The 20,952-nt window shown below is 46.3% G+C and overlaps 1 protein-coding gene and 1 long non-coding RNA gene across 2 annotated transcripts in view; one reads left to right on the top strand and one right to left on the bottom strand.

Annotated features, from left to right (window-relative positions):
- The window catches only part of LOC143841430 (transient receptor potential cation channel subfamily V member 6-like), a 63,989-nt gene extending 51,547 nt beyond the window's left edge, over positions 1–12,442 (top strand). Inside the window, exons 8-15 of the mRNA XM_077345720.1 lie at positions 1,365–1,577; positions 2,845–2,931; positions 4,143–4,219; positions 4,527–4,692; positions 5,473–5,539; positions 7,143–7,411; positions 8,669–8,775; positions 11,079–12,442. Of these exons, the coding sequence (XP_077201835.1) occupies positions 1,365–1,577; positions 2,845–2,931; positions 4,143–4,219; positions 4,527–4,692; positions 5,473–5,539; positions 7,143–7,411; positions 8,669–8,775; positions 11,079–11,358 (1,266 nt within the window). The 3' untranslated portion in view covers positions 11,359–12,442. The remainder of the gene's footprint in view (positions 1–1,364; positions 1,578–2,844; positions 2,932–4,142; positions 4,220–4,526; positions 4,693–5,472; positions 5,540–7,142; positions 7,412–8,668; positions 8,776–11,078) is intronic.
- LOC143841431 (uncharacterized) lies at positions 819–20,752 on the bottom strand. The gene is made up of 2 exons (XR_013232689.1): positions 20,632–20,752; positions 819–1,522 (listed from the first exon to the last, which is right to left on the bottom strand). It is a non-coding gene; the product is annotated as an uncharacterized LOC143841431 (long non-coding RNA).
- Positions 20,753–20,952: the final 200 nt, after the last annotated feature.

Here is a 20,952-nt window from a genome sequence, read left to right as displayed (position 1 = left end):
TACTGCATCTCGCATCAATGGCCAGGGGATACCTGATCTCATTGAAGAAAAAGAAGAGTTGGTTCTTATATGCCGCTTTTCTCTACCTGAAGGAGTCTCAAAACGGCTTACATTCGCCTTCCCTTTCCTCTCCCCACAACAGAAACCCTGTGAGGGAGGTGAGGCTGAAAGAGCCCTAATATTACTGAAGAAGAAGAAGAGTTGGTTCTTATATGCTGCTTTTCTTTACCCGAAGGAGTCTCAAAGTGGCTTACATTCGCCTTCCCTTTCCTCTCCCCACAACAGAAACCCTGTGAGGGAGGTAAGGCTGAGAGAGCTCTGATATTACTGCTCAGTTAGATCAGCTTTATCAGTGCTGTGGTGAGCCCAAGGTCACCCAGCTAGCTGCATGTGGGGTAGCACGGAATCAAACCCGGCTCACCAAATTAGAAGTCTGCACTCCTAACCACTACACCAAACTGGCTCATTCAATTCTCTTTATGCCTGTATCATGAGGGCTCTAATTTTTATTGAGAGCAGGCTTTATATGTAATGGATTATATTTGAGACATGGTGCCCATTACAAAACCTCTCTCATTTAATTTGGCTTCTTGTGAGTGTAATGTCAGTAAGAAAATATATCACATGCGGGCCATATGGATACAGCATTGCATGATTATTTCCTTTATAGGTATCACAGTTTCTAGTAACATCAGGCATGCTGATGTTGGAAGTACTCATGGGTAATGCACACATTACCAGTAAAACCAATACTGTTATTAAGATCATCTCACTTTCCGTTGTTACCCATCAGGTGCCAGAATTATTGACTCTCAAAGTTCTGTATAAGTCCTTTATTTCAGTTCAGAGAGCTAGTGTGGTGTTCTTAGATATAGGAGTTTGCTGGGAGGTATAGGACAGGAAACAGGAAGTAGAAGGGTGGAGCTCTGACCTGGGCCTAGGCCTCCTTCTTGAATAATTCCGCCGGTTTTGTGCCTGTGTAACGTTTACAATAATCCTTGTTTGGAATCAAAATTGTACTCAGTTGCATGATACAACATGTAAATGTTGTAAGATTAGAGTAGTACCTCAAAGACCTGGGTATAAGGTTCATTCTGCCATGAAGTTCACTGAATGATCTTGTGCCAACCATACTCTCTTAACCCAGCCCACCACACAAGATAAATGAGGGAGAAGCATGACTGCTGCCTTCAGCTCCTTGGATGAAAAGTGGGATCAAAATGCTAGAGAGATACTTTGATTTTTAAATCCGATCAAAGCTCCACATTTTGTACTGTTTTCCGTATCCTTCAGGGTCACTTGCACATGGGGGAGGGTCTCCTTGGGAAGGCGTGCTTGTTTAATCACCTCTCTCTGTCGTCTAGGCTCGGCGAATCCTGGACTTGACCCCCATGAGCGAGTTGGTAAACCTGAAGTGGAATAAGTATGGAAGGCCGTATTTCTGCATCTTAGCCGGGTTCTACATCTTGTATATGATCTGCTTCACAATGTGTTCTGTCTACCGGCCTCTGAAACACCGGAGCTATAACAAGACAAGCGAGAGAGACAACGTGATATTAGTTCAGAAACTGCTGCAGGTAAGTTCTCATTAGTGCAAGAAAAGGAAAAAAAAATATGTACTAGTAGTAAAGCCCGTTGTGTGCTGTAATACAACAGGCGCTAGCTCATGGTTTGGTGTGGGTTTTGTGCCTCCCTTGGAAGCTGGCAACCCTAAGAGGAGGTCTGCTTTGCCCAACAGTGCTGACCCAAGTCAGGGTCAAGCACACATCAGTTCATTCATTGCAATAAATGCATCGCTCTCCAGCCTTGTGCTCCTTCAATGAGGGCTGGAGCTTCACACAACCACTGCTCCCTTTGCCCCCCCCACATAGCTTCCCCTATCAAGCAGGCAGGAGAGAGGAGCTGGACAATTAAGTGCAGGATTCAGCATCTGTTTCAAGTCGGGAAAGGAAAGCGGAAGATCCGGGTTCAGATTGATCAGAATTCGGCAGGATTGACAGTGGGTAAAAAAGTGAGTGCAGATTCAGCCCAGGTCTCCAAAACTGCCGCGTTCTGACAGACCCACCTCATGGCATAGAAATCAGCTCGCTTTTGACAATATGTCTGATTTAGATTGTATCTTCCCACCATTTTTCAAAGCTAAATCCCAATCCTATGTGCCTCCAAATTGGATCTGATAAAGCCAGGAAAGGGAGGCGTCCTGCATATGTGTGTATGGGAAGCTCCAATCTTCATCTCACCTGCTTTGGGGCTGCAGAGAAACATCCACAGGTCTCTTAACCCTTCATCCAATTTCACCCTCTAAAGGTCATAGCAGGTTGTAGCATACACTGGCTGTTTCTAGATGATGATGATGATGATGATGAAATTTCTATACTGTCCCTCCCTATAGAGGCTCAGGGTGGTTTGCAACAGTAAAACATTCTATAAAATGTTACAATAATGAAATTACAATAAAATACAATCTAAAAACCCCATCCCCACCACCTTCGTGCCCCCTGCCAGGTACCCCAAATTGGAGATGATGTCAGATAGGTACAGCCAAGATGTAGGAGATGGGGGGAGGCCCATAAAACTTCAGGATGCCCTGGCCTCAACCATAGGCCTGGTGGAAGAGTGCTGTTTTGCATACTGTGCGGAACTTTGAAAGTTCCGTCAGGGCCTGGATCTCAACAGGCAACTCATTCCACCAGGTTGGAGCCAAGACCAAAAACGCCCTAGCTCTGGTCGAGACCAGTCACACGTCCTGTATTTTGAGTTGAGCAATGAATGCAACAAGGCTAGTTGAAACACACACTTGGCTATGTGGAATTTCTAACAGCAGGGGTCATGTTTTCTTTTCAGGAATCCTATGCCACTCCAGAGGACGACCTCAGACTGGTGGGTGAACTTATCACTGTGATTGGGGCCATAGTCATCTTGATACTGGAGGTAAGAGGAACCTAGTGTTGATACACACCTGTTTTTCAAATTGATACGTACGGAAATGAGAGGGTTGGTGGTGATGGGTGAAAAACGCCGTCAAGTCACAACTGATTGATGGCAACCTCTTGGTGTTTTCAAGGCAAGAGATGTGCAGGGGTGAAGCTACCCTGATATTCCTCTGAGAGCTCCCATCCAAATCCTAGCAGGGCTGACCCTGTTTAGCTTCTGAGATCTGACAACATTGAGCTAACTTGAGCTCTCCAGGTCAGGGCAGTAAGATTATCAGTGATTCCAGATTAGAAAATATTGCTCATTTCAGAACTGGGACTTACAAAGGATACAGTGGGGAAAGAACCATCCAGAGTTACTTATTATTTTAGAGGTTGTCCTAGAGAGCCAGCATGGTATAGTGGTTAATTCAGACTTTCTCAACCAGGGTTTTGTGAAACCTTTGGTTTCTTGACAGCCCTGGAAGGGTTTCCTGAATGATTGGGAGTCTATCTATCTATCTATCTATCTATCTATCTATCTATCTATCTATCTATCTATCTATCCATCTATCCATCTATCTATCCATCTATCCATCCATCCATCCATCCACCCACCCACCCACCCACCCACCCATCCATCCATCCACCCATCCATCCATCCATCCATCCATCCATCCATCCATCCATCCATCCATCCATCCATCCATCCATCTATTAAAATGTGTTAGACATTTATAGGGTGATATGACTCCATGTAGGCATGTTGTCCCCCCCCCCCTGTCCCAAAATGGGTCTGGAGGAGGTGGGAAGTGGAAGGGCCCTAAGTAGATGTGTGCAGTGTTCCTTTCCAACCATATTCTAGACCATTGCAGCACTGGGAGCCAACACTTCTCAGTGTACACAAAAATGGGGGTCCCAGGGAGAGGGAGGGGAATGTATGGAACTGTTTGTTGTTCTGCTCTTTCCTGCCTCCCCTGGACTCTGCCTGATTCTTTTTTGGTGGGAGAAGGCCACTCCTGCAGATGTTTGATACAAAGGCACTCTCAACTCCAGGTCTGGGTTCTAACATTTAAAAAAGATTCTGGAGGGCTTCGGCGATGTGCTAGCCAACCATGAGAGATTGTTTAGGTTGCCAGTGGCAACTGCACACCTGGAGTTTTGACCATAACAGTGAACAGAATGGTCATCTATAAAAAGCCACCCAATTGATCAGATGCTTTCTCTCAGATTCCAGATATTGTCAGAGTCGGAGCCACAAAGTACTTTGGGCAAACGATTCTCGGAGGTCCTTTCCACGTCATCATGTAAGTCGCTTTTCTTGTAAGAGTGGGTGTTTGAATTACCTATAATAAAACTCCCAAGACCTCCCCCCTAGGGGGAGGGTTTGCATGGAGCAAGGACAGGTGACTCTAGGAATCACCAGAAACTCTGTGATTTCCCCTTGGAAGTGACAATTTCACACTGGCAATGCCATCCCCCCCTCCCCCAACACATCCCTGCATCCAACCCTCCTGCTGGGATTAGCATAGCAACCCTAGCCTACACATTTTGTGATTTGGGGGGAGGCTGGGAACAAGAGTCCAATGTGTGACCCTTGCTGCTCTTTTACAGCATCACATACGCCTGTATGATCCTGGTCACCATGGTGATGCGTCTCACTAGCACGGCGGGAGAGGTGATCCCCCTGTCCTTTGCTCTGGTGCTGGGCTGGTGCAATGTCATGTATTTCGCACGAGGGTTTCAGATGCTGGGGCCCTTCACCATCATGATCCAAAAGGTCAGTGACTGTTAGAGGGGTCTTCATTATCCTCAGTCTCTTCTCCCCAAAGCTCAGGTTCAAAACATGTGGGACCCACCCCCTTTAATCCTGCAACTGTATGGAGTTTAGACATTAGAGATCCGAGTGGTTATATTACTGCCTGCCATTAGCTTAACCTGTGCATCATGTTCCTCCTTCGGAATCAAAGCATAATGCAATGTTGGCCATTAAGTGCCACTGGCTTGACCACTTGACCCCTTAATCTGGTCTAGTGATGGCGTTGAAGCTAGAGATCCGGGTTTGATTCCCCACTCCTCCTCCACATGCGGCCTGCTGGCAGACATTGGGCCAGTCCCAGTTTTCTCACAGAGCAGATCTGTAAGGATTCTCTCAGCCTCACCTTCTTCTTCAGTAATATCAGGGCTCTCTCAGCCTCACCTCCCTCACAGGGTGTCTGTTGTGGGGAGAGGAAAGGGAAGGCAAATGTAAGCTGCTTTGAGACTCCTTCAGTTAGTGAAAAGCGGGGTATAAAATACCAGCTCTTCTTCTAATTTTCCATGCAACCAATGATAACCATTGCAAGCCCGCCATCAGTTCAGAACAGTTATCCACGGCAACAGAGACATGGCTGAATTGAGATCAGAAGCCCGCTTATCTCGATGAGATCCCAGTGCTGAACTGGTGCTCCTCTAATGGATTTGCGCATGGCCAGTTCGACCCAGCATTCTACACTGCACCTTTGATCCGCGACAGATTCAGGGTGAACAAGAAAACAGCTGTCATGTTTTCTGTCCGCAGATGATCTTTGGGGACCTCATGCGCTTCTGCTGGCTCATGGCGGTGGTGATCCTTGGCTTTGCCTCTGGTAAGTGGCACATCATGACAATGATGATGATGATGACAAGCTTTTAATGTTCTGGGTTGCCTGCCTCCAGGTGGTAGAAGCAATGAGGAAAGCAATCTGTCAGCAATTACGGCAAGCAGAGAATCGGAAGAAACTGACTGGCGGGGGCTACCTTGTGCTATCGGATAATCAGGTCTTTAATCCAAACATAAGTAGGGGGTGGGTATTTAATGTTTTATGGGAATTTTGTATTGTATTTTAATGAATGATGTTAGCTGCCAGGAGCTAGCTGGCTAGGAGCAGCTGTCTAGAAGTCGAAGGGAGGGAGGAAGCAAGGAAGGGAGGGAGGGAGGGAGGGTGGAAGAGAAGGGAAGGGAGGGAGGGAGGGAGGGAGGGAGGAAGGAAGGAAGGAAGGAAGGAAGCAAGGAAGGAAGGGAGGGAGGGAGGGAGGGAGGGAGGGTGGAAGGGAAGGAAGGAAGGAAGGAAGGAAGGTCAAAACTTGGACCTGTTAATAATGCGTTTTCATGTTCTTCCGCAGAACTATGAAGCAGAATTACAAACAAGACATTTCTGTGTCAATAATAAATGTCACATGGAAAATCATTAATGACAAGGTATACTTTTCAGTTTTCAATGAAAAATACCTTAAAGGGGAAAAAATAAGATAACCAGTAATCAAATCAAATCAAACCAGTATTGTTTATGGAAACCAGTCATCTTATTGTTTTTCTTTGAGATAGTTTTCATTGAAAACTAAAATGTACTAAAATGAAAACTAACCTGCAAGGCTTTGTTCATGCATGCAGGATGATTAAAGAGTACGCCTGGCTCGTAATGATTTTCCATGCAACATTGATTATTGGCACAGACATTTCTGGCTCACAGTTTTATACAATATTGCTTCATAGTGAAAATGAAAATGCGTTATTAACCAGTTCACGTTTTGACATAATATACATTTGGATTAAAGACATCATTAGTCTACGGCAGAACATAGCCCGTCTGTCAGTTTCTTCCAGTTCTCTGCTAACCTCCAGGCTGTGATGGATGGGTTTCCGAATGGGCGTGGGTTAATTAATTTTTAAAATATTTTTTAATGTGTTGAACATTTATTGGGTGATTTGACCATATATGGTCATGTTGACCCCCACCTCTCCAAAATGGCTGATGATGGGCCTGGAGTGGGAGGAACCCCAGGTGGGCATGTCCCCAGCTCTGCTTCCCAACCATATTCTGCCTGATCGCACCACTTCTGGGGTTTCTCAAAGCCTGGAGAATGTTTCAGGGGTTTCTCAAAAAAGTTGAGAAAGGCTGTTCCTGGGATTTCAGCTGATCTCTATGTGGCAGAGATCAGCTTACCTAGGAAAAAATGGCCTTTTTGGAGGGCGGGCTCTATGACATTAGAACCCTATTGAACTCCCAAATTCTCTAAGTACTTCCCATCCCACATCTAGAAACCTGAAGGTTACATGTAACCCTGAGGTCTTGCCATGCTACCCCAAACTGGGAGCATTTTGCGGGCCGATTTCCCTTCTTCACAGCACCAGTGGTGTCCACAGATCAATGTTCACGCAGGAAATTGCTTTCTCTTTTTCCCTCTCCCCCTTACCTCCGCCCTTGTCAGCCTTTTACGTCATCTTTCAAACGGAAGATCCAGATATGTTGGGCCACTTCTACAACTACCCCATGGCCCTCTTCAGTACTTTTGAGCTCTTCCTCACCATCATCGATGGGCCGGCCAACTACGAAGTGGACCTGCCTTTCATGTACGGGATCACCTACTCCGCCTTCGCAGTCATCGCCACCCTCCTGATGCTCAACCTGCTGATCGCCATGATGGGGGACACACATTGGCGGGTGGCCCATGAACGGGATGAGCTTTGGAGAGCTCAGGTGAGTTCAGATCAAGGAAAATTTGCAGCTCAATCCTCAGTCAGGTTTCCTTACTCCCTATAATTTCCCAGAGCTCAACATGAGCCACTTTTTAGAATCTTTATGGAAATATGGAAGTGATGTCACGTCTCTCTAGGAAGGACTTGAAGCTCTTTGGTAAAACCATAGAGGTTTTGGTGGTGCTTAGAGAGGACTGATGTCACTTCCTGTTTCCCTGAAAGTGACAGCATAGCAACAGAGATTTTTTCTTCTTTCTCTCACCCCAAATCCCCCCTTTTCTTTTTGCACTGAAATTTAGTGTAGCATGACGTATAGGCTTTTCTTAATGTACTATCATCATCATTAATATCATTATTAATTGCATTTCTATGCAGCTCTCCTTGTAGGCGTGGGGTGACTCAGAGCATTATTAAGTAACACAATTAAACATATTAATGAAAATATATAAATATTAATATCTCATGAGCGGCCGTCTTCTGTCCAATTGGATTACACCTGATCTCTACATGGTTGCCAAGTAGGAACAGGGAAACAGGGAGGGGCCGTGGCCTGAGATTCAAAAGAAGCCTGCAGCTCAACCCAAAGTGAAAGGGAGAGTAAGGAAGGGGATGACGTTTAAAGGGTGCTTACCACTTTCCTCCCTGCACGGCCCTGGGAGCTGTGACGGGAACCAAAGTCAGTAGCTGACAGCCCTTCAACCTCCATCCCTTCCACATTTGTCAGATTCGATTCAGACTCCTCATGTCTTCATTCAGTCCCCATCACTCAACTCAAGCCAGTTTATGTTTGAGTAGAAACTATTTGTTTCTACCAGACTGTCCTCTGCTGGCATTCAGGTTGGATATTCATCATCATCTGTCCACAAAACACTTGCTGAATAGACCAGCAGAACGTCTTTTCATCCTAGAATCATAGAATCCAAGAATCATAGAGTTGGAAGGGACCTCCTGGGTCATCTAGTCCAACCCCCTGCACTATGCAGGACACTCACAACCCTATCGCTCATCCACTGTAACCTGCCACCCCTTTAAGCCTTCACAGAATCAGCCTCTCTTCAGAGAATCATCCTAAGATCATCCATGATTCCCCCTTTTTCTCTTTGCTGTTGCTGATCTTCCTTATTTTAGTTTTTGCTTGCTTGCTTGTTTAGGGTTTCTCTTTCCGCCTTCAGGCTGAAATGTCACATCCTGCCACCATGATTTTCCTTTTTTCCCCATGGCCTTTAAACAGCCATCTTTTCCAAATTATGTGTTCTAGATCGTTGCCACGACAGTCATGCTAGAACGGAAACTCCCACGGTGCCTTTGGCCTCGGTCAGGGATCTGTGGGAAAGAATACGGACTCGGAGACCGATGGTATCTCAGGTAAGTCTTGCACACATCAATTTAGCCGTGACTGCAGATCTTCTGTGTCATAAGAGGATTATATGCAAGGAACAGGTGGAAATCGGTAGTACCTTCTTTTCAGTAGTACCACTGGAGTGCCTCATGATCTCATTGTTTGTAGAAGGAAGAAACAAATTGTATTTAATGAAATAGTACCAAACACCTACAGATAGTAGGGCTGCCAGACCCAGCACCATTTGGGAGACTGGGGTGTGCATGTGAGGAGAAGTCAGGGGAATGTCAGCGATGGCATGATGTCACTTTGGGGGAAATACGGAAGTGGTCATACCTCTCTAGGAAACACTGGAGGCTCTTTGGTAAAACCATCGAGGTTTTGGTGGTGCTTAGAGAGGACTGATGTCATTTCCGGTTTCCCTGGAAGTGACAGCACACCACCAGAGATGGTTTTCTTCTTTCTCCCACCAAGAAGTAGAGTACCAGTGGGCAAGGCATACTATGCTCAGAAGATCTCCCCTCCAAAAGGATATATGTCAGTGACTAGCATTCAGGGACGATAGATAGATGGATGGATGGATGGATGGATGGATGGATGGATGGATGGATGGATGGATGGATGGATGGATGGATGGATGGATGGGTGGGTGGGTGGGTGGGTGGGTGGGTGGGTGGAGATAGAGACATATATTTGTTGTTGTTATTAATTTAATTTGCATCCCGCCCCTCCCTTGCAGTCTCAGGGCAGCTAACAACAAGCCTAATAAATGAACTGGTACAAAAAGGCAAGTAGAACAGTGGGGGCAAATCCCCACCCCTTTTCTTTTGCCCTGAAATTTGGTGTAGCATGAGGTATAGCCTTAGTTACAGTCCATCATGCTGTGCTGACTGACGCAAAGGCAAATTGTATCAAGGTCTAGGGTAGCAGCCTGCTTTCCTTCTTGTTCGGTTCCAGAACAATCTAAAAATGTCCCTCTGAAGGTAATAGGATCTTTGGATGAAAGTTAATGATCAGATTGAGAGAAATTCACGTACGTGCACCGTTGAATTCTTCCCAGGTGTCCTATCTTGGCATGGAGCTCCCTAATCTACTCCTTATGCCCATCGGTTGCAGTCATCCCCTCTGTGTGTAATTAAAAATCACAACAAAGCTTTGCCAACAGGCTATCCTGGGACTCAGCCAAGCTTCAGACTGCAACAATCCCTGTAGCACTTTCCAGAACAATTGAACGCTAATACCTTTCCGCATGGCAGGTGGAAAACATAAGGGTTACTTTTTTATCATTAAGCGTCATCTCTCAAAATGCTTCCACATATTTTGTTCCAGCTTTCCAAAACAGCCAGCAACCAATCATTCTCATTGCTAGTTCAGAAAATTCCATGAGCAATGGAGGGAAATAAATCGGGAGAGGAAAGGACCGCGTGTAAATAGTGGGCTAGTTAACAGTTCGAACGCTGTAGTTTTGAACGAGACATTGGCTATTGAATACCTATTTGAGTTGCTTTAAAGTGTCCCCCCCTTTACAAGTTACTTTGAAGCAGCCTTTCTCAATTTTCTTACTGTTGAGAAACCCTTGAAATATTCTTCAGGCTTCAAGAAACCCCAGAAGTGGTGCAATAATGCAGAATATGGTTGGGGAGCAGAACTGTGGACACGCCCACATGGGGCCCTTCCCACCTCCGCTAGGCCCATCACTGGACATTTTGGGAGAGGTGGGTGGGTTAACATGACCACATACAGTCATACCATCTGATAAATGTTTAACAAATTTATTTAATTGGAATGATGGGTGGGTGGATGGGTGGATGGATGGATGGATGGATTGATTGATCAATTCCATGGCTGTCATGATGCCCTGTTGAGAAAGCCTGCTTTGGAGGAATGGGAAACTCACATGCTGAGTTGCCGTATTTTCATTATTATAAATTCCCAAGGGGAAGGCCATTACTGTAGCATTTTGAAGCCTGCAGGAAGTACCATAGGTCTCCTGAAGTGGACTCTAATTCATGAAAGCTTCTGACCCCAATACATCTTGGAGGAATATCATACGTCACCTTTTTGGTTTCATTATAATTCAGTGTTCTTTTTAGTAGTCAAAGCCAAGGGGTTTGAGAATCGCCCTTCGCCGCCTATCCATTGCATGCAGTACACAGCTGCAGACCTGGACCAGTGTTTCTCTTATAGGGCTAGGCTTCATTTTGTAAGACGTTATAAGGGGACCAGCAGCCATCTCGATTCAAGAAATGATTTCTGCCTCGAGGTGGAAAAGAGAAAGGCCGGGTTGTAACATCGTCCTTGACCGCTTCTATATGCATTCCACCCGCAGGGTTGAACGTCTCTGTGAACTCCGGCAGCCGAAGGCGAAAGCCTACGATCTCCACCGAAGGGACGGCTTTGAGATGTACTTGAAGAGCAAGAAGGCTCGACCCACCGAAAATGGTGAACTGTTTGGCTCCAAGAAGCAGGGGCCCTTTGGTACTCCTTCTGACACCCCAAGTTCATCCCGGAGGAGCTCCAGTTGCGGCTGGGACATTTTGCGCCGCAGCACACTGAGACAAGGGCAAGGGTATACCAATTATGGGATGGAAGAAGTCTACCATGTCTGAGCTATCAGCCCCAGACCCCTGGGATTTCCTTTTGGCTTCAGTGCTCAGGCTGGAGTAGTACGTCCAACAGTTCGTGTAGCAGCTGTTCCGACCAGGATCGGTGACTCTTTGGATTTCACAACTGCTGTGAGCAACACACCGAAAAGCCTTCTGTTGCAGAAGCGGGAGCAAGCTTGCTGACCTTGAAGCAGGAGCACAGCTCCAGCTGAACTCATGAGGAGATGCTTTCGGTTGTGACTCTTCTCCAGAGCCTTCCAGAACTGCGTGCAGATCAGGTAGCAGCCTGCTTTGGACAGAGGCGGTGGACCACGGCACTTCTCCTTCAAGCCCCAAGCCACTTGTGTCTTTTAATATCATTCCTGATTTTGTATTGCCCTAAACGGAAAGGGAGGGAGGGAGGGAAAGCAGCATGGGTGTAGCCTGACTTCATCAGATCTCAGAATTGTAGCAGGGACGGTCCTTGACCGAGACAGAGAGTCTGCAGAAGGAGGCAATGACCAAACTGTCTTTGCTTCTCACTTGCCTTGTAAGCCCAGCACTGGGTTTACCATGAGACAGCTGCAACTCAATGTCACTTGCGTATGGACACAAGCAGAAAGAGATTGCCCGGGAATTCATGTGGTCCGGTTGCATGCACTGGCGTACATTTCATCATTCCTCGACTGCTAGATCTTTTGGATGTTAAGTGGAACGACGCTCTTTCCCCACCCCATGGCTTCAGTTGACTTTCTTCTCTTCCGGGTGACTTTTGGGATAGACAGTGGCGAGGCCTCAGGTGATTGGTTGCCATCGGATTCGCAGGGACAACCCAGCACAGGGCCGTGACATCACAGGTTGGGTGTCAATGCCACTGGGAAAGGGGAGGCAGAAGCACCCTGCCCCATGTGTGTCTTCTCCATGGCCTCATAAGCCATTTAGTGAAGGGTAGTTGAAGGGTAATTGGCTCTCATCCTTCTTGCCTTTTCTCTATCCATCAGTAACACTAACTAAGGATGCAGTGCTTAGAGTAAAAATAGGTGTGGTAATTAACAGTGATCCAAATATCTAATACAGGTGTAGTCAAACTGCGGCCCTCCAGATGTCCATGGACTACAATTCCCATGAGCCCCTGCCAGCAAATGCTGGCAGGGGCTCATGGGAATTGTAGTCCATGGACATCTGGAGGGCCGCAGTTTGACTACCCCTGATCTAATAATTAAACCACAGAGATCTGATATACAAAGTGCCACAAAATTCCACAATGATACAATTGCATAAAGGGCGATACACATAAGGGGGGGAAAGTCATGAGAATGGGATTGTTGCATAAGATGTATGTGAAAACATCAACCATTAAAACACCATGGTTTTTTGATGTGTGTGTTTTTAAATTTTTTCGTTTTCATGACAGATCATGTGTATGTCCAATTAGAGATCTCAACGAAATGAAGCTGTTGGGTTTTAAAGTTTTGACGTAGTCTGAAAAATGACAGAGGTATCACAATGCAATGTTGGATTGTTATGCGTGCTGCTTGTGGCCATACCATATAGAATATGGCTCACTACTGAAGTGCGTACCTTGCGCCCAGCTTCCTGGATGTTTACATCTCCTGTCTCCATGTCCCTTAAATTTTGCCAGTCGATGATTACTTCTGTAATGGATTTCCACTGCATTTTCCCCTATGGCTGCCACATATGATATTTGCACATCAAAAATGCCCTCAATAGACAATCATTCCTGGTCCCATTTAGGGCATCAGTATAAGTTGAAGAGGAGCAGTGCAAAGAGCATAAGTGTGCCAAAATTTTCAGGACATGAATTTTCACTGCAGCACAGCTGTTTGAGCCTAACTCTTGCATTAAAGCTTCACGTAGCCCGAACTGAAGCCTTCTATTCCCTCCGAGTCTGGCATCTGCGTGGTGACAGGCATCCCAGTCAATATGTCTGTTTCGAGTTTTTTTCCATCAGCCACAGGGAAGCTGGAGAGCCAGTTTAGTGTAGTGGTTAGTAGTACGGATTTCTAATCTGGCAAGCCGGGTTCGATTCTGCACTCCCCCACATGTAGCCAGCTGGGTGACCTTGGGCTCCCCACAGCACTGATAAAGCTGTTCTGTCCAAGCAGTAATACCAGGACTCTCTCAGCCTCACCCACCTCATAGGGTGTCTGTTGTGTGGAGAGGAATGGGAAGACGAATGTAAGCCGCTTTGAGACTCCTTTGGGTAGAGAGAAGTGGCATATATGAACCAACTCTTCTTCTTCTTCTTCTTCTTCTTCTTCTTCTTCTTCTTCTTCTTCTTCTTCTTCTTCTTCTTCTTCTTCTTCTTCTTCTAGAAATGTGCTCTTCAATACAAAAAAGAATCACAACAGTGACATCGTAGCTCCAATCCAAATTAACAAGCTAAATAGCCAAGAGGAAAACACTCACTTGAAGCATGCCCATGCCTATATTTACTCTCAGTGCTGCATTTTTTTAAAGTTAGTGTTGCTGAGATGCTCTCTGACAGCTCCCTCTCTCGTTTTTTCTATATCTCTACGTGGCAAAAAAAGATAAAGAGGGTTTCTTTCACTTCCAAGGCAGCTTTCCAATGGTTGGAGCATGGTGATGCCTGTTGTTTGCTTGCGATCCCCCGAGCACAGCTTGATTGTCAACCCGTTTTATCACTTTATCTTTTCAAATTATCCTTGGCAGTCAACATTATAGGGATGATACGCACCTTCCACTGAGATCAGCCCCCTGGTGTCTATCCCTGGAAACATCGCAGAAATGTAAATGGGGGACGTGATATTACAACAGGGCAGAGTTTTCTCACAACAAACGGCGGGGGGGGGGGGTGCACGGCTTGCAAAATAATGCAGTCATGCTATATATTTGAATTTTCTCTTTGGCAGCAGAGAAGAGGAAGTTGACATGGAACACGTTGAAAATAATTATGTTTTGGATCCGGGTCTTGGTTTCCTGAGGTTTGAATCCTCTAGGCAAGCTGCACTTAATTCCTCTTACGTTGTGTGCAAATGTGGAGTGTGCATCCTTCATGTTTTTTCAGTTCTGCAAAGCCATCACTGGGTTAAAGACAGAACACAGGTGACCTTTATATTTAATGTGGGTCCAGGCTTGGATCTTTTCTCCAAGACGGTTTTGGATGAGTCACGTTCCTAGGTGCCGAATGGCATATCGATGTTTGATACATTCCAATATCAACGTATCATATTTTTTAAAGATTTAATTCACCCTCTGACCCCAGAAGCATCTTCCGCACTCTTTTTTTCCTTGTGGGTGCCCTCGCTTTTTCAGACCAGATTAATTATGTTTCGGTTGCTATGCCCATAGGGATTTCTTTCCTTCCCTCTTTCTGTGTAGAAGGGAACATTTCATGCGCTTCCCTTTGATGTCTGCCTTGAACTAACTGTGAATTTAAATGCAGATCATCAACCCCTTAAAATTCTTTCAGTCTATAGCCGGAGTTCCATTGCCTTTAGAAAAATGAATCTAAAATTGCAACTCAGGCACACCCGTTAGGAAGAAACAAGGTGCAAATTGATGCGAGCATTTCCATGTGCATCGGGCATTCCCTGCAGATCTTAGCCTGTTTGGCAAGGCATGTATGGCAGTAACGATTTCACTGCTGTGACCTTAATAGTTATTTATGTGTCATTTTCTGTCAGTTTCCCTGCCCCCTTTCTATCCTCACAGTCCTGTGGGGTAGGTTACCCTGAGAGCATGTCTCTCAGAGCAGTGGTCCCCGACCTTTTTATCACCAGGGACCAGTCAATGCTTGACAATTTTACTGAGGCCCAGGGGGGTAGTCTTTTGCTGAGGGACGTCGCCGCCACCTGACACCCTGCTCCACTTGCTTTCCCACTGGCACCTCTGACTTCCCGCCACCTGCTGGGGGGCGCTGCCAGCAGCAGCTGCGCAGTGCCATGCCAAGGGGGAGCCCCAGCCATGGCGGCCGCTGGAGAGCACCAAAGATGAGCCGGCGGCAGAGTAGCAGAGCAGCCCCTGAGGCAGGAGCCAGGGAGGAGGACAAGGAGGAGCCGCGGCCCGCTACCAACTGATCCACGGACCAGTACCGGTCCCCGGACCGGTGGTTGGGGACCACTGCCTCAGAGTGTAGATTTGAACCCGAGTCTCGCAGATCCTAATGCGACGACACCAAACTGGCTCTCGTAATACAAGCTGTGTCTTGTTAATACCAGTCGGGAAAGATTCGGGACTATTTCATCAGACTCATATCAGAGCCAGGACAAATGGATCTTGGCAAATGGATCCACAGGGAGAGGAAGGGAACGCGATTGTAAGTTGCTTTGACACACCTTCGGATAGTAAAAAGCAGGGTACAAAAGAAACCAGCTCTTCTTCTTGTGAGGAGCAAAGAAATCTAGACTCGAAGGGGTTTTGGATTCCTCCAGGAAGCAGCATGACCAACCTTAAAAGCAAGGTGACTTTGCAATGGGGATGAAGTGGTGTCGCTCTTTCTCAAAAATATCCAAGGAAAGTGTCGATTCAGAGGTACTCATGATGGGGGAATGTGCACAAACTGCTTGACCGTGAGTATCGATGATGGCCTGCAGTCCTCCTCTAATAAAACTTAGAACACGCATTGTCCTGAGCCCAGTTATTTCTGTTGGCGCATACAGTCAGCGAATACCAGCTCCTTTTCTAGCTGGCCAAGTCTTCAAGTAACTGGGCATTGGCTTGGCCTCGATCCCGAAGGCTTTAGCTGCACGGGGGGGGGGGCAAGATGTGATAAGGGAAAAGCTCTAGAGCAGGGGTGGCCAAACCGTGGCTCTCCAGATGTCCATGGACTACAATTCCCATGAGCCCCCTGGCAGGGGGCTCATGGGAATTGTAGTCCATGGGCATCTGGTGAGCCAGAGTTTGGCCACCCCTGCGGTGTTCACTACACTTTCTGTAGTGTGAATTTCACTCTCTGAGGTCCACTGACATGGAATGTGTCCATGGCCCCACTAGAGGGCAGCAGGACATCAAGAGTGGTTTCCATGGCAGCCAGAAACTCGTTTTATCGCCAGGAAATGGTTGCAAACAGGACTCCACATAAGCTGTTTTTCCTTCACTCACCCATTTCTACCCTCTGGAAGCCGTAGGGTGCTCAGCTATCCCCAACACCACCTGGTCTAGCCCTTTCATCTCGCCTAAGACCCATGGCCCCTCTTCTAGGTTCTCCTTGCTAGGTTTACCATGGGCTTGCTAATGGCGAGCAGATTCCGGGAAATTGTTGCCAATGCCCAGCTACACTCATCTGATTGGCTGGCAAAATGGGCGGGGGGTAGTCTTTGTTGCCATACAATGACATCACTGGGGCATGTTTCAGAGAGCCTCCCCAGTGCCATGCCAGGCCGGGCTGGAAGTGTCACCGTCATGAAATGGTAAAGATCAACCCCTGCAGAAAGTACCCACCTTTCTCCCCTCCATCTCCTGCCAGTTCCCTTTTGGGCAAAGAGATCGAGCGGCTTGGCTGATCTGACCACTTGGATCTAGGATAACACGGAGACTACACCACTGTAATGCTCTCTATGTAGAAATCCACCCAGAGACTCTGGCTGGTGGGGAATGCTGCAGCTAGGTTATTATGGGCGCTAGGTGGAGCATGCACCTTACACCCATTTGTCAGTTGATCCATTGGCCGCTTATCCATTCCCGTCCTCAGTTCAAGGAATTGGCCATCACGTATAAAGCCCTTCAAGGCCTTGTCCCCTTATATCTGCAAGACCACCTCCCCACCTATGTCCTGCCATAACAACTTGGCTCATCGCAGCAGGGTCTTCTGCAGGAGTCAGCCTTTAGTTGGGCATAATCGACATGTGCCTTCTCCGTAGTGCTCCCCCACCTCATGGGACGGCTTGGCAGAGGAGGCCAGCAGGGCTCTCACATTGACGTAATTTGGAAACTTATGGAAAACAGAATTCGTGTTTTTTTTTAAATACATAAAAAGATATTTTCCCACTTTTAAAAACAAGCCTTTAGAAAAAATTGGAGCAAAGTCAACAAATGGTTGAGTTTTGGTTAGGGAACTGGGTGTAACCAGAGAGAAACAGACCTATCCACTGGCAATATGATAAATATGCCAATATATCCCACAAGGGAGTGGCGGGATATAAATCTAAGAAGAAGAAGAAGAAGAAGAAGAAGAAGAAGAAGAAGAAGATGAAGAAGAAGAAGAAGAAGAAGAAGGAAAGAAAGAAAGAAAGAAAGAAAGAAAGAAAGAAAGAAAGAAAGAAAGAAAGAAAGAAAGAAAGAAAGAAAGAAAGAAAGAAAGAAAGAAAGAAAGAAAGAAAGAAAGAAAGAAAGAAAGAAAGAAGTCCTATTTTGGTGGTTTACTTGTTTCTTTATTCTTTAGGACTTCTGTCAAAGCAGAATCCAGGTAATCTCCGTTTTCAGTTCTTTCATCAGTGACAAGTCCTTATATGTTAATAGTATAATACTGGCCACAGGCTCACATAGGTATGGGGATACCAGTCTGTATTAACACGTTTTTCTTTATTTATCATATTGCCAGTGGATAGGTCTGTTTCTCTCTGTTTGCTTTAATTATTAGACCGTCCTTGTTATACTCTTGTAGGGAACTGGGTGTGCCAATCGCCGGCTCCTTGACCTCCTCTGTGTTACAGAACGTGCCTCCTCCGCCCATGGATAAAATGCTACAAGAAGCGTTATTGATGTTATCCTGCATGATGATTTGCATTGAAATTATTTTGGGGCAATGTTTCATTGGCCATGCATACCTGATGGAAAACCGTGTGCAAGCAGAACTAGGGACACATTCATGAAGGGTGACCACGTCAAGACCACTTTTCCTGTTCCGGAAGGAACGGGACACGGTGCCAAGAGACCAAACCCAGAAACCGGTTCACAGAGGAGACCTTTGGGAGTCCCGTGGAGTCCTGGCATTGTAATGTGGCCTCACCTGAGATCACTTGAGATGCACGAGAGCTCAGCTCTTTGAAAAATACCTGACAGCAGCAGTACCTCATCTGCATGCAAACCAATGTTGCTTATGCCATTCATGATACACATTATATAATAACAACCATGTGACCTGTGCATTGCAAATGTGGCAGTTTTCCATCAGGGCAAGGTCATGGGACGGAGGATCGTGGCCCTCGCTTTCAGCTCCGCAGTGCCCAGTGAGAAGGAAAAAGATGAGGCAGCAGCTGAATGAGACACTGACATGCAGCAGACCTCTGCTGACCTCTGGTCAGGGATGGCTAATGCTTTACCAACCTACCTGGTGGCAAGGATGCCATTGGGGCCTAGAGATCCCCTGGGTTGGTGCCTTTCCTTCTGCTTTGGGGGTTTAAGAAATGGAGAGAAAACCCCCTCAAAAAGCAGGCAAGAAGCTTGAAAAAAAAACAGCAATTCTACGTTACCCAGCAGTGATGTTGGAGATGTGTGGTGGGACACTCTGATTTTTGGGGAAACTTTATGGTAAGAAGCAAATTCTACTATAGAGTTTTGCCCAGATACCAGAGTGTCACTCACAATGTCACTGACTTCCCTATGTCATGTCTGGGAGATGTAGAAAAGATGCATTTTTTTCAGAAGAGCTGGTTTTATACCCCGCTTTTCACTACCTGAAGGAGTCCCAAAGCAGCTTACAAACATCTTTCCCTTCCTCTCGCCACAACAGACACCCTGTGCGGTAGATGAGGCTAAGAGAGCTCTGAGAGAACTGTTATGATGGTCAGTTCTTAGTCTCACGAAGAGTGCTTGCACTCGAAAGCTCACGCCTTGAATAAATCTTTGTTGGTCTTAAAGGTGCTACTGGACTCTGTTTGCATTGTGCTACTTCAGACCAACACAGCGACCCATTTGAATCAAATCTGTGAAAACGGCTCTAAGAGAATGAGGTCACCCAGCTGGCTACATGTGGAGGAACGGGGAATCAAAGCCAATTTTCCGGATTAGAGCCTGCCACTCTTAACCATATCCAGTCCCTTCCCAGTGCTCAACACCGTCATCAGACTTCTTTCCTTCCCCAGCTACCTGTAAATTCCCCACCATTCCCCACCCGGTGCTCCAATGGACCCGGCCATTCTACCCAGTGGGCTCTTCTTCCCCTCCTTGGTCCTGTAATTCCAAAGGTTACTCAATTTTCCGAGAACCCAGCCCATGACTTCTACGCTGCACCGTAACAGAGGAGCCAAAAGTGTTAGCGGTTGCCACAAGACTTCCCCCAAGGCAGCTTAAGAAGAACATCCTTAGATCACCACAGATGTTCGATTGCATTTCAGGAGCCTGCCTGCCACATGTTTTGGCAGCCCAGTAAGCGTGACTGCCATATCATTTGCATTGGGCAACGTACAGGTTTGTTCTGTGCAGATATGACTTTCGTTCACACTCCTGGGGTTTGCGTTCCTACACAGAAAAAAATATCTAAGCTGTAATTCCAAGAGAAACTCAGGCACTTTTACAAATGCTAAATGATGCCGTTTCAGTCCACAACAGGGACTGTTTACAAGCAGATTTTGCCATTCCACACAGTCAAATCCAGCTGCAAAGTGGATTGGAAGGGGATTGAAAGTGTGCTATTGAGCATGTGTGAAAAGGGCCTCCCCAATCTGGAAGCTGGGAGCCCTCATGGACACCCACTCCATGGGAACTGCGGCCGCATAGGAGATCTGCTAGTAGGCTGAAAGAAGCCCAGTAACCCCCAGACTTGCTCCGGCCTGTTTTAACTTTCCCCCTGCAATTTTCCATGTTCCAGCCATAAAGTGCCTTTTGAGAACAGGACCATCTTGCAAAAGGTGGGACAAATGGTCTTTGCCACATGTGTCCCATTTATAGACACACAGAAGTGTTAAAATATGCAAGATCTGCAGTGTGCATAATTGAGCAGAATATAAAGGGTGTCCTGCAGGGGGCATCGGAGGAGGTGTATATTTGGCACTGTTAGAACAGGAACTTCCTGACGATTTTCAAAATTACCTCTCATTTGTTTTGATTTGTAGGACCCCCCCCCCCTCTGAAAACCGGCTCAGGGCACATAACAACATATAAAATCCAATTCATGTCCACAGTTAAAGCCATGTTAAAATAAGGTTTGTCACGGTCCCATTTCAGATCTAGCTTTCACTTGGTAGATTAGAGCAATAGACTATTTTAAAAATTTGCACATTAAAAAAAAACAACTTTTAAACACCCTGGTGCTCAGCTGTCCCTGCGTATTCAAACTCTGCCAGGAAGAGGCAACTTCTAGACATCTGAGTTTGCAATACATTTCCAGAGTCAGGCATCAAAATGTAGTTCAGGCACAAGCTAGGCAATACTTACAGCTCCAAGTACCACGGGGAAATCCAAGAACAAAGTTACAAAGGGTCAAAAGCAAAGAAAACCAGTTGCTAACAAACAAGTTGCTTTCAGTCACTTCTTTCTCTGCTGTTTCTAAGTATCATGCTGCTAAAATACCTGTATGGTGTCATGCACATGCCGTCTGCCTCAGTCCTGCTCCTGCAAGCACTCATCCTCACTGCTGGTGCTGGGCTAGTGCTGTGCTGCCAAGTGAGGACTGCACCATCTGTCTTTCAAGGCTCTGGTGTGTGTAAACATGTTATTCATGTTATTCATGTTTTTTCTCCAGTTCTATGTAAACCG

Source organism: Paroedura picta, chromosome 7 (assembly GCF_049243985.1).
Source record: "Paroedura picta isolate Pp20150507F chromosome 7, Ppicta_v3.0, whole genome shotgun sequence".
NCBI lineage: Eukaryota > Metazoa > Chordata > Lepidosauria > Squamata > Gekkonidae > Paroedura > Paroedura picta.
This window is presented reverse-complemented; position numbering and strand designations above follow the sequence as displayed.